Source organism: Protomyctophum bolini (genome assembly GCF_963924005.1).
Source record: "Protomyctophum bolini genome assembly, chromosome: 12".
NCBI classification, from domain to species: Eukaryota; Metazoa; Chordata; class Actinopteri; order Myctophiformes; family Myctophidae; genus Protomyctophum; species Protomyctophum bolini.
The window spans coordinates 28,395,633-28,410,098 of NC_137873.1; the positions used below are offsets into that span (position 1 = coordinate 28,395,633).

Genomic DNA, 14,466 nt, shown 5'->3' on the forward strand with positions numbered 1-14,466 from the left:
TGAAGAACTGGAGTTACCAGGCCTACACACTGACTGTAGGACTTTTAAAGTTGAAGAACTGGAGTTACCAGGCCTACACACTGACTGTAGGACTTTTAAAGAACTGGAGTTACCAGGCCTACACACTGACTGTAGGACTTTTAAAGAACTGGAGTTACCAGGCCTACACACTGACTGTAGGACTTTTAAAGTTGTCGGGGAGTCATGAGGTCAGACTCATTACTGTATGTAGGCTATTTCACACTACAGGGGTACATTTATTTTTTAATCTGCTGTCATATCTTTGTGGCTTTCTTGATCACCGACTAGGGATCACACACTGCTAGAGTTAACTAAGATGCGATCCGGACCCGATACATAATATGTATATGTACATTTAATATGTGCGTGCGCAGCAAGAGATGAGATATTATCTCATCTCTTGCTGCGCACGCACACGCAAAGTTCTGTGTTGTCCTCCAAATAATAAAATAAAATAAAAATAAATGAAATATGCATGTGCAGCGCTAATAATTTCGCCTGGGGTGGAAAACGGACTAGAACCGGGGCTGATTAAGTTGGTTCTGTGAAGATGATCAAATAAACTAAACTAAACACACACACGTTGTCCAAATGTTTGCTCTGCTGCGATCCAACTCTGGCAATATTAGGCTACCAATATGTATGACAGTTGGATTTTCCCAAGGAATAAGTACTGTATGACACATGCAGACCTTCTCGGGGTGCATCCCCGTTCATACTGTGTGATCGTATACGTCATATTGGCTCCCCAACAGCATAATCGGAGCAAATAGGGTGCAGTGTGTATGCATTACATCAGTTCTCAGTTGTCTTCAGCATTGGCTACCAAAGTAACTTCCATATATGGTTTATTTTCTTCAAATCACTTAATGGTTGAGGTTTAAGGGCCAGAATCCATCTGTGCACTTGCTCATTGCTACATTCACTACGCATTTCTGGAATAATAATATTACATAAGTAATGTTAGACCTGCCCCAACTCTGGCTATTGTTAAAAACAAGCTAAAGACTTATGTCCACCTCTGCCTTCTCCAGTGTCTATTGCACCTCATAACAGAGACAGCAGTCTCTACTTGAAAAATCACACCCGTGTGAAGTGAGGGGCGCTCTTATCATTATACATCCTCATACATCATCTCATGAACAACTGAATTCATGTGATTGGTTAGCCGATTTGCTCGTCTACATATGACGTTAGTGTATAGCGGACTTACTATGATTGTAGCTGTCACTGGATGTAAGGCTAGTCACCTCGTGTTACTGAGTGCCTCGGGACACCCGTCCTTATTAGATTTATGGTACCAGTTTTACTTAAAACTCGCAGTGATATCAGTTTGCTGCTGCTGTCGATATTTGCAGAAGGAAAGATGAATGCGCAGTGGCCGTTTTTATACCTGGAGGCTGGTCACGTCCTGCGTCACGACGCACAACACCCATTGCTATTAGGGATGCTCCCATCAGGTTTTTTGGGGCATCAGGAGATGCGCTCCCATAGCAAGCAAATGGAAGCGTTAGCACTACTCTCGCATAACCCAGATGTGAAAACATGGTAATCTGCCCTATTCTACGCAGAATAATCGAACTGGCCTCTGGCGCCACCCTGTGGCAGTCAATTGGTTGATATTTTATTCATTTTTCATTCATATAGCACACAGAGGCGATTCAAAGAAAAATAAAAGCAAGGGAAGTTTACTTACTATATTATAGTAAATAAACTTCCCTTGCTTTTATTTATTTATTTTCTTTAAAACCAATTAAACTCAATCTTTATTTGATTAATTCTCCCTCCTTATTATTTCCTGCCGGTTTTCATCTCTGCACTTTCACTTAATGTAAAGTGCATTGTATTGCATGTTATTGTTGTTTTATTCATTTGTTTTACGTACAAAGTGTGCTACTGTACTGTACATAAATCAAGTTTGATTTGATTTAATACAGACAATCAATAGATTCAATACAGAGAATACTGTGTTATTTGCCATATCCATGCTTATTCATATTTCATTGTTCTGGGCGTTATGACAAAAATGTTGTCGTTTATTGGGAGTTTCTGTCTCATAAATGCTATCTGAGAGCTTCTGTCCATGTGCCCCTGCATATTTAGTAGATTCTACTTTCAAACCGCCTGCAGCTATTTATTCTGTATCTGACACCGCTCAAATGCCAAATTTATGCTTATTGCTATTCAAGTGCAACTCCCAAGAGTGTGCACATGGCAAAATGTGTACACTTAGAAATGTTTTGGCAACCTTATATTGCAATGTATATGTCTCAGTGAGACCTAGTGATTAATGTGTATATAACTCCAAGTGTACAAATGATAAAATGTGTACTGTGTGCAGTAAATTAAGACTTTAAACCCATTCTTTGTATTTTATTTTATTTGCTCCTTCTACAAAACTGTGTGTGTGTGTGTGTGTGTGTGTGTGTGTGTGTGTGTGTGTGTGTGTGTGTGTGTGTGTGTGTGTGTGTGTGTGTGTGTGTGTGTGTGTGTGTGTGTGTGTGTGTGTGTGTGAACAAGTACTAATGTCTTAAGGATGCTATTATACAGCTTGGTTACAAATGTAAACTACTTGTGATCATATTTGGAAGCTTCGGTAATGTCCATAAATGTGTTGTGAGCGGCCTGCAGATTGCAGGAATGCCCAAGCTGAGAGCTATAAGGCATTTGGCAGCATAATTGGCAGTCGCCACATACGGAGGAGACAATATTTTGCTGTACAGTATCTGCAGTGAACCTGAAACACTTATTGTTGAGTTTCCTGAGTTTGTGCGTGCCTGTGTCTGTGTGTGCATCTGAGCGTGTGTGTGTATTAGTACTGTATAAGTGCAATTAGGGTTTTCATTAACAAACATTATGAACCCTTTTAAGAGCGTGACAAATATTAATACCAACCAGGGGCGCAAATAAGTCAATTCAGAGTCACACTTGTGACGCTGGGGGGGAGATCTTCTCAGTTCTCATAGTAGTTACTGCCATTCAGTGGATTTGGGGAGAAGTAGTTTCATGAAGGGCTAGTATGAAGTATACTTGATATAAACAGAAAACATTCAGTTGGACACACACAAGCATTTAAAGACAGAAGCTCTACAGCTGCCTTCATTTCAGCGGATTGTCTGTATGGCAGGCACTTTACGAGCGATCGGTGTATGTGGGGCGGCGGTGGCTCAGGGAGTTTGCCAGTTCGAACCCGGGCTCCCCCAGAGTTAGTGTCAAAGTGTCGTTGAGCAAGACATGGGGGACGGGGGGCGCCACTCTCTATCTCCCCTATCATTCAGTGGGAGTTGCGCCACTGTTACCGACCTTATATTAATATATTGCACAAAGTACAAGTACTACTTTATACAATGTACAAAGTAGTACTGTAGTAGCCAGTGACACCTGGCTATATAATATTGTACACAAGAACTCACGCTGGGCAAGACCTAGTGTAGACGGTATCATTTGGGATTTCGGCGGAAGTACCTCTCTCAAGGACAGGACATGAGTGTTGTGATTGGTCGAAGGAATATCGGGGAAAATGTATCTGACGGATGTTCCGGCCGACATTTCCGGCGATACCGTCTCTGCCTTAGGTTGTGACCAGGCTCTTCTCTTCGCAGATGAGTAAGCCTGTATCTATAAACACTGTATCTGCATTTAGCCCATAAGTATGAGGCAGCACCTCGGGTAGCAGTTAGCGGTGAAGTGTCTTGCTCAGGAACACTTGGACGGGTAGGCTGAGGTGCGAACCGGCGACCTTCTGTTTCCCAAGCAGCCTCTTTATCCACTCAGCTACAGACGCCCCAGTGTAGAGAGCAGTGTTGCAATGTCTGCTTATTATAAGCGACTTTGGGCTTGTTTTTCTGTGAAGTCGCTTGTAAATATTGGTGGGTTGCGTTTATGGGGGATTGTTTCTAAAGTGTAGTTGCTTATTTATTGTCCTCTGATATTAATATTTTTTTAAAGCAATGGACATGGACAAATTATTTTGTAGCCTATTTGTCCATGGACCCCCATCGGAAACTTCTTGTGCCAGGGACTCTCCATTCAAAGTTTAAAAGATATTCCAAAAAATGTGAGCTTATAGATAGCTTATTTCTCTAGCAAAATCTGGCAACACTGGTGTAGAGAGTAGACAGGAAGCTGAGGGTACAAGTGAAGAACAACATGCAAAACAGGTCTTCAGCCAGAACGACTGTACCAATGTGTAATGCTATATAGGCTAACTTGATTCCAGAGCCACCATAAAGTTTGACAAATAAGTGCATTTTGAGTGAGGTTTCACTGTGACAGACCTATGCTCTACTACTGTTTTTATTTCTCTACTACGGATTTTATTAGATTTTTAAGCTGGAATTAGAGTAAACGTTGCTCTGAGAGACGTTGTTCACTTTCACTTGATATCGTCTTCCTGAGAATCGACCTTGTCTGCCTGATTGCCATCATGTAGTTTGGTGAGAAAATAGCAGAACAGGAACTGACTGGGCCTTAAGGCTGGGTATCATTTAAATACTGCACAGTAAAAACAAAAGTTGACTTTTGATTTTGTAACTCAGAGTGTATAAATTCACATAATTAAAACAGAACCAGATGGAAACTGATGATTCCAATGGGAATTCGCAGAGAGAATTAGCATAAAGTATTCACAGTGCAATGAGTGAACTGGTAAAAGGTCATAGTTATATAATACAGTACGTCGGTATTTGGCTGTTGACTGTCTTTCCTTGGCGTGTCTCTTCTTTCAGGTGTCCTCCGCACGGATGTGTCCAGCATGGACCGGGAGTCCAGGGAGCGCTACATGGTCGTCATCCAGGCTAAAGACATGGCCGGCTCCGTGGGAGGCCTCTCTGGATCCACCACTGTCAACGTCACCCTGATGGATGTCAATGACAATCCTCCCAAGTTCTCTCAGAGTATGTACAGTACACTTTTATTTACCCTTATTTTCTCAAGTTTTCAAAAAACTAAAATCTAACATTTTCAGGACTTTTAAACAATTCAAACACTTAAAAAAAAAAAATCAGAATGATAAATATCCATAATTAAAAATATATATATATCAGATCTACAAGCGCACAGCACGGCGCAATGCATTGCGTTATGAGCTTGTAGATTGGCCATTTTCACTATTTAAATTCAGTGGTTAATATTATTCCTAAGGATAATATTTATTCTAAGTTCAGACGCCAGATTTCTCTTTTGGGTCTAAAATGTTAAAATGTTTGGGGACCATTGCTCTAAAAGGCTGCTCTGTCACGCCCCAGAAATCCCAGTCTATTATTGTCTGGGCACCTTTACAGATGAACAGATGTTCAGAATTGTGAATGCTTTGTTTTGAAAGCCACATTGAGGTGGGATTATATTATTTAGTGTTTTTAATTAGACTAATTAAACTAGTAAAATTACATGTATCTATCGTTTATGCCTGCAGATGCGGAATTGGATTTGTAAATAAACAGGCGTTATTGCTTGTGTCATTGGACACGGTTCTTCATGTTAAATGTATTTAATTACAGGTCTGATGTTCCATGATAAGGCAGTGAGTGTATCTGTGTTTGAATATGTTTCTACAATAAGATAAGCATACTATATCACATGTTGTTGGGCAGAAACATCCTATCTCCAGAATTTTAATGTCCCACTTGATCATACTACACTGTCACACGAAAGCATCAAAGGTCAACCTTGAATCCTGCAAAGTAACAGTTGGACATATTGAGGTTTCCACCAGATAGAGATTATATAGGCCAGGGTTTTTGGTCCCTTCCTTTTGTCCCTCTACACACCAAATATGGCATTGCCACATTGCGTTGTGAGCTGGTACAGTAGATCGCCTAGTGTTTCAAGAATGTTTGCACCAGAATAGTGACACTGGGGTTCATGTGGTTAATAGTAATGGAAAACAGATACTAGGCTACAGTACATACTGTAAGATGTATGATGACAATGTGGCAGAAGTTTGGACTCTGAAGTAACAGCACTGGGCCTACAGGAAATCAACTGATGTTCAGAGACTATGCTATGCCCATCAGATCAGCTTATGTTGTATTGTTCCCCTAATGGGTGCCCAAGGAGGATGGTGTTGTGGCTGGTGTGATGTGTCACGCTGCACCAACACATTGTCTCCTCAAAGGCTTCCATAAGACATTGAGGAGGTTCTGAATGATTGATAGTTAGGAACCAAATAGGCCCTTGCGGATCTGTAGTGTACAAATGGAACCAAATGGACCCATACAGTAAGGTCCATTTGGTTCCATTATGTTATGTACACTCTAAGACTCATGGGGTCTGGCCGTTGCTTAAAATAGTTTTAAGAGAACCAGGCTCATGGACCACTACTGGATCATGGCATTGCAATTACAGTAACTGTCTTGCTTAGGTGGTGGCGACGGTGGCTCAGGGGTACAGTGGCTGGATGGTAACTGCAAGGTTGCCAGTTCGAACCTGGGCTCCCCCAGAGTTAGTGTCGAAGTGTCCTTGAGCAAGACACTGAACGCCTAATTGCTCCTGCTGGTTGGTGCCTTGCATGGTTTCCGCCGCCATCGATGTATGAATGTGTGTGTGTGAATGGGTGAATGTAATGCACAATCTATGTAAAGCGCTATATAAATGCACCATTTACCGTTTTAGGAACACTTTGACAAATTATTTATTCATATATATATTTATATACAGTTTTGGGACGTAATCCGTTACTGTAACATCGTTATTGTCAGCAGTATAGCTCGTACTTTAACACATTATTTGTTTAATTCAGTAACTCAGTTATCGTTACTATGGTGCATTACTTAGTTATAGTTAATTATTTGTCATGCAGTCTCTGCTAGAGGAGGAGGGAGAGACTGAGTGTGGGTTGGGGGGCGCGTGTGTGACTGATGCTCTGTGGGTGTGTTTGTGTTTACTAGTAACACAACTGTCATGGCGGAGCCCACATCGTGTTTCTCTAATGGATATATTCTCACTACTTCACCTTAGAGAGAGAGAGAGAGAGAGAGGTTGGGTGCCTCTCCCTATAAACCTAATTAATTGTCTGGTTTTAGTCTTACTTTGTTTATACATCCAGACTCAAATTAGTATTGAGTATTACCACCACCAATATTCAGAGAGCAGCTATCTGCACAAAATAATCACCACCAGCCGCCACTGGTATTTATTTTATCAATAACAGTAGGCTACTGAAATTAAGGCTATAATGGCATTACTGGCCTGGGAGTGGGAGGCCTTTTTTTTTTAAATAAAATAACTTAAAAGTTACTTTTCACAGTAACACATTATACGTTTTGGTGTAAGTAATCAGTAAGTTACTTTTGAAATTAAGTAGGCCTAAACACTGTTCATATACTATACACTTTGTCATAAGATGCTGAACTTTTAGATCATCTATTTTTGTTGGGGCGGGTGTGTACACCCAGTGCAGCCCTGCAGATTTGTGTCTCACTCATTGGTATATAAAGGCATCACCATTCTGTTTGAAGTGATGACAGCAATAAATATATATGTCCAGTGCTCGATGCTCGACCCCTGGAGAGACTGTGGCATTTCGAGGATGACATCTAGAGTTATTAGTCAGTTTCTACATGCTTCATGTACTAGAGACTGCATGGGCACAATCTCCAGGCTTTCGTGTGTACCATTTAAAGGGGAGTTACGCACAATTCCCCTTTAATAGTAGGCTACTGTACTAAATGCTACAGTAGCTACTACTAAATGGCCATTAGGCCATTACCAGAGTATTTTCAGGCCAGTGACGACAGTTATCTATGAAGCACCCACTTGGGAGAGATCAGGGGATCACACACATGTACGCACACACACATGTACGCGACTACGCGCACACACGCACGCACGCACAACGCACGAGCGCACACACGCACACACACTGCACACACACACACACACACTGCACACAGATTTATGGTTAGATGATTTACATTTGGAGAGATCAGGATCACACACATGTACGCAGACACACACACACACACACACACACACACACACACATGTACACACGCACACACATGTACACATGCACACACACACACACACACACACACACACACACAAACACACAAACACACACACACACACACACACACACACACACACACACAAACACACACACACACACACACACACACACACACACACACACACACACACATGTACACATGCACACACACACACACACACACACACACACACACACACACACACACACAAATGCACGCACGCACACAGATTCCTGGATTTATTCCTGGATAGATGATTTACATTGCAGCCTAGACTCCAAGTCTATAGCATCAATGAATTACTCATTTATATGCAAGTCAAAGTGCCTATTATTCATTTGAAATTCCCCTACATCCCTGACAGCCAAAGAACACCAACCTGACCTGACACACACAGACGCGCTGCTTGAATCCTTAAACCACCACCTTTTTAATTATGACCTTCTGCTCTCTTTTGAGTTGTTTTTGATGAATAGGCATACAAAGAAAACACATGCAATATATATATATATATATATATATATATATATATATATATATAATATGACATTATTGTTACTGTACATAATACATATCGCTGTTGACGGGTGGAAACATTGTATGTCTAAAAGTTTACTTTTCAGGAAATGGAAATATAATGAAAACAGTGTTTCAATGGATCCAATGTTATTATTTATTTATTCATAAGCTCTTGCTAATACTTTTAATCTGTTAGATATTTATACAAACCCAGTGTTAGGGAAGGTACTTTAAAAAGCATACATTAGGAAACTATGCTTTCAAATACTACTTTACTGTGAAGTCGACTTTTTTTAAGCATTACAATTGAGAGCATGCATGAGTGGTATAATTATTAAATAGAAAACATAAATGGTCTATAAACAACAAAAGTGCAGTATGCAGGAAAATCCTTCCAAGAGGGTTGGACTTGGAACATTACAGGATATTACAATATATCTATTGTTGTTGTTCATACAGTTCCCCATGCTATTATAGATATTGTGGCAAATGTGCTTACTGTATAGGATTACCTCTTATTTGTGCACATTTTTCAACCTGGTGTGGCAAAAAATGGGTTGAACATCTTTCCCTGGAAATCAGGCCCATAATTATTGTTCTTATCATGCGGGCACAAAACCACAAAGCTTAAGGGACGTTAAACATGTCTGTAGTTACATACACATAACTGTGCTTATGGTGTCAAGACGAATGTGCAACTGCATAACTTTGTAATAACAGCAAAGACAGCGGTTTTAGCCCATGGCTGCATGCATGGCCATTGCATCAATGACATGACAGAGGGACATTAAGATGACATAGTACGATAGCGTGTCCGACTGTCCGTGCAAATGATCATCTTTAGTAATATATGAAATATAGCCTAGACAGCCCCTCACACACACATGCACTCACGTGCACTGTAGGAGCACAATTATGCATAAACGCACACACGCTGATGTATAACATGCATACGCATACACACAGCAAGCACTCGCTCTTATTCAGTCCTGCAAACACGCACACAGTACAGCTTGGGGCTAGCATGCTGGTGTTGTGCTAATGGCAGTAGTAAACATGTCAAGACATTTTATATTGCAAATGCCATGGCAAACCCAAACAACCAGCCTTGTTTAATATTTTAGATTAATTCTATCATTCACTATCCAAGGACACAAACAAATTACGAGCCTATTTGTATTCTTTCTAACAGTATAATGTTTGTGGAAACAGACATACATTATTCGTTTTGAGAAGAAAAGCTTCAGCCACTGTACTTGTCTTTGGTTTTGTTAGCAACAGATTTGACCGAAGTCGGCCTGACATTTTGACATTTGACAGGCATGTCATGTCTCATATTCCTGCTGGAATGAGGAGCAAGGATTAGTCAAAAGGATCTATGAGAAAGGAAACATGAGTGCGGAAAGATTGTTCTGGCTAAGGCATAATGTTGATGACTCTGTGTGTGTGTGTGTGTGTGTGTGTGTGTGTGTGTGTGTGTGTGTGTGTGTGTGTGTGTGTGTGTGTGTGTGTGTGTGTGTGTGTGTGTGTGTGTGTGTGTGTGTGTGTGTGTGTGTGTGTGTGTGTGTGTGTGTGTGTGTGTGTGTGTGTGTGTGTGTGTGTGTGATGTAGCAGGTTTAAATTAAAATGTGGCAGAACTAACACTGTTCTTTTGGTAACATTGATAACACATGGGTGCAAAAGCTTTTTTGGTTCATTCGGTTAAACATACCTGTGAACTGATCTTGAGAAAGTCCCCGCACTGAAACCTATTTTTAAGGATGAGTGCCAGTGCTTCTCAGACGGGGACCAAAGCAGCATCATGAGCGCCAGTGCTTCTCAGACAGGGACCAGTGCTTCTCAGACAGGGACCAGTGCTTCTCAGACAGGGACCAGTGCTTCTCAGACAGGGACTAACTTGGAATACACATGTTGACAGTCTCTGTAGTAAACTACAGCAAAGACTTCCTCCGACGTCTCAGGGTTCATGGTGTTGACCAAAGATTTATGTTAGTGTTCTATTGAGCAGTCTTGGAAAGCCTGGTCAGGTTTGGCATCACAGTTTGTTTCGACAATCTCTCAGTGCAACTGAAGTCCAAATTGTTCAGATTGGTGCAGACTGCAGGGAAGATCATAGGGGTAAGACAACTCCCCTCTCTGCAGTCTATTTATGAGCAGGCTACATTAAAACAGGCTCAAAAAATCGTCAGTGATGTTACCCATGTTTTAAATGGCGAGTTTGTACTTCTGCCCTCTGGGAGAAGATACAAAGAACCAAAGTGGAAGTACATCAGATTTAAAAAATAGTTTGTACCAGCATCAACTAAGATGCTGAACGAGGCTCTGAAACAGCAGTAACTGCGTGAGGCTAGATTATCCACATAATGTGTGCAATTGTGTAATGTTGTGTCTTCCTCTGTAATGTATTTTTGTTGTCATTGATGTTTTATGTATGGCTGTAGCTGGGGTGAAAGCCCAAGACAAATTTCCCTTGTGGACAATAAAGTTTACCTTGACCTTGACCAGTGCTTCTCAGACAGGGACCAGTGCTTCTCAGACAGAGACCAAAGCAGCAGCAAAAAGGAAAAAGCTGGGGCACAGTGATCTTAAAAAACTTTTAATGGGTGCAAAAATAATCGCTGATGTTTCAAAAGCAGCGTTAGAAGAAGACCCTGTGCTCCCTTTATCCTTTTTGACACCTGAACTGATATTTACACTGAAAATATATCCTTTTTTATTTATTTTTTATTAAAAAGGTGCCTCTTTCTGCTCTTCAACTTGCTGACCGTGTTCACGTATTGTGCATGTGATGTGAGAGTGACCCTCCGCGCCCTCCATCAGAGGCTTGAGCTCTGCTGTGTTGTTAGTTCCTCTGTCAGGCCATATACTTATTGCAGTGTTGCCATGTTCACTTATTATAAGCGACTTTTCCATTTCCTAGATATGTAGTGGATTCAAAAGTAGACTATTGTAGCACATGTCATTGAAATGAGGCAGAGTCAAAAGTATACTACCATATTATGTCATTGAAATGAGGCAGAGTCAAAAGTATACTACCATATTATGTCATTGAAATGTAGCAGAGTCAAAAGTATACTACCATATTATGTCATTGAAATGAGGCAGAGTCAAAAGTATACTACCATATTATGTCATTGAAATGTAGTGGAGTCAAAAGTATACTACCATTATTATGTCATTGAAATGTAGTGGAGTGATGGTATATAAAGTACAGTACTCAAGTAATTGTACTTCACTGCCGTCCACCACTGCTAGGAGAGACTGTGTCTGTGTTATGTTTCATGTGCTTATTATTTATTCAACTATGTGCTCAACATAATGTGTTTATTACCTTTCATTCGTCATGGGGATCATAGTGTATTTGTCACACCACCACACAATAGAGTGGCAATTAGTGTGTGTGTGTGTGTGTGTGTGTGTGTGTGTGTGTGTGTGTGTGTGTGTGTGTGTGTGTGTGTGTGTGTGTGTGTGTGTGTGTGTGTGTGCACGCGTCTGTCCGCAACTAATCTTGCATATTACTAGGCTAATCAGTGTCATATTTACTGTGCATGCTGAGAGCAGGATAGCATCTCAAATCTCCAATTTGAGTTGAATTGAAAGAGAAACCATCACAACACTGAGAGAAACACACACGCACATGTGTACACTAAATGTTATTCGGGGCATATTCTTTGCCATATTGTTAATGATTGGAGCAGGTCATTCTTATTTCTTCTGTGGTTTGAGTTGAGTTGCTGAATTTGGAGTTTACTTTGCCCAAGTCTAGATATAGAATGCTCATTCATACACGTGCAAGCACAATGTAATCCTTCTCATGTACAGTACTACTGTAGATTAATCCTTCTCATGCTGATTTGTGTCTAAAGAAATACATTTCTACCTGAGTGTCAACTGCACAATGGATATAATAATAGCATGATGGTGCAATAACAAAATATGGGCTACATGGAAGGAATGCGTTTAATAATAAAAGTGATTGTTTACACAGCACTGAAAGAAGTACAGAGTATACAACCAAATATATCTGTACACGGGCCCCTCATGGACCTTACACTTGTCCAACACTGTCTGCGACGATGTGCAACTGTTAATCACATGCAACGCTACTTCTTCAAAGTCAATGTCCACATGAATTCAACCCGGTCCATCTGTCCTAAAGTCAGAGAGAAAGATGGAGAGAGCTATTCGGGCATGCTTCCTGGGGGGGAATTGAGGCTCTAATGAGCGCACCAATACAGTTTTCTTTGCAATGTGCTGTGCACACCCAACCGACCATGTGGGCTTTATAGAGGAAAATGACCAAAAAGAGATTCCACCCATTCATCATAGTCTGTTATTTTGAGAGGATGTGCAGTGACTGTTAGGCAGCCAGTAACAATGGTTTAATGTACTGGTCATTTAACTCATTCAAGTTGTTTATTGTGCAAACGCCACACAATGCAGATAGTAGCACTGCAGACAGTCACATTATTGTACTTGCTTCCTCAACAATGAACTCACTAGATAACTTTTTTTTTTTAATCTTCAACTTCAATCGTGTCCTAAATTGCTCTTGTGCGGCTACACAACTGTGACTCTATTAACCTCATTTCAGGGGCAGCTCAACAATGAATGGTCTGTGCATCAGCTTTGAAATGAGATTAAATTACGAACAGTATTTTTAAATGGGAACGGGAAAAACGGCACAAGAAAGAGATGTTAAATTGTCAGTGCTGAATCAAGCCCCGCTGAGTACAAAAAGTGAGGGGCAGTAATATATTAAAGTCTAACTCATGTTGATTAGGTGATGTAATGGTGATGTAAAACAAACGGTGCCAACACAAACATTAAATTCTCTTTATTGTTAATGGCATTTAATGTTTGTTAGGGACAAGATTATGTACATTTTCCCTTCATTGTCAATGGCGTTTTTAAAACGCTAGTGCCCCCAAAAATCACAACCGTGTGAAGTGATCACAATTTGCATCCTCACTTTTCCATCTTCACTTTTCTGCCCTCACTTTTAGCTTCAATATATACTCTTTGCTCAGCCAATCAAATCATCGCTATGCCAGTAGGGTATTTGCGGCTCCAACGTTGGCCAGCTGCTCTGGGGACTGGGTGCTAACCAGCATGTATTCTTTGACCCATGAATCTTCTGGATAATGAACTTTGAAATGAACTGTTACGACCCTTATGTCTAGGGTTGTAAAGGTTTAGTCTCTAAAGGCTTGGTTTGGTGAGAGGACAGAGGAATTTAATCTCTGCTGCTGTTAAGCTGACAGTCCTCTGAAACAGTGAATTTGTTTTTTGTTTTTTTGTTTTTTTAAGAACTAATACATATTTCAGTTCTTTATTCAGAACCAGCTCTGGACATTGAAATGACTTTGGATAACACTTTTTGTTCAGAGAGTTACCAGCTGTACGTGCCAGAGTCTGCTCCAGTGGGGAAGGCAGTGGGTCGGATCAGAGCTAACGATGAAGACGAGGGAGAGAACGCTGCCATGGTTTACACCATCACCAACACTGACGCAGCCGCCATCTTCTCCATCAGCACCGACGGTGACCGCAGGGAGGGAATCATCTCTCTCAAGCAGGTAGAGAAACAGACAGTAGGCTTTCTTGTGTTGAAATTGAAATGCGTTAACAGCTAATTTATTTTCAATTGAGTTGCGTTAACTACCATTAACATGGTATCCTATATGTCAGTGATTCTCAACCTGTGGGGAGGATATTGTGGCATATTGTGGGCCCACAAATAATTAGCAAAACACAAAGATGATAATATAACATTAATATAAATAATTTTGTAATACATTTCCATTTTTTCTTCACAACTGAAAAAGTAGTTTTCAATGTGATATATTTTATTACTACGTTCAGTTGAACTATACATTAATCCAAGCAGCAACACAATTATCTGATTGATCATGCAAATAAAAATGCATGTGGCCCG

The 14,466-nt window shown here is 40.6% G+C and overlaps 1 protein-coding gene across 1 annotated transcript in view; it reads left to right on the top strand.

Moving 5' to 3' along the window:
* LOC308326194 (cadherin-18-like) overlaps nt 1-14,466 on the top strand; it is a 133,581-nt gene that overhangs the window by 67,574 nt on the left and 51,541 nt on the right. The window contains exons 4-5 of the mRNA XM_080779002.1: nt 4,749-4,916; nt 13,920-14,107. Coding sequence (XP_080635128.1) covers nt 4,749-4,916; nt 13,920-14,107 — 356 coding nt within the window. The remainder of the gene's footprint in view (nt 1-4,748; nt 4,917-13,919; nt 14,108-14,466) is intronic.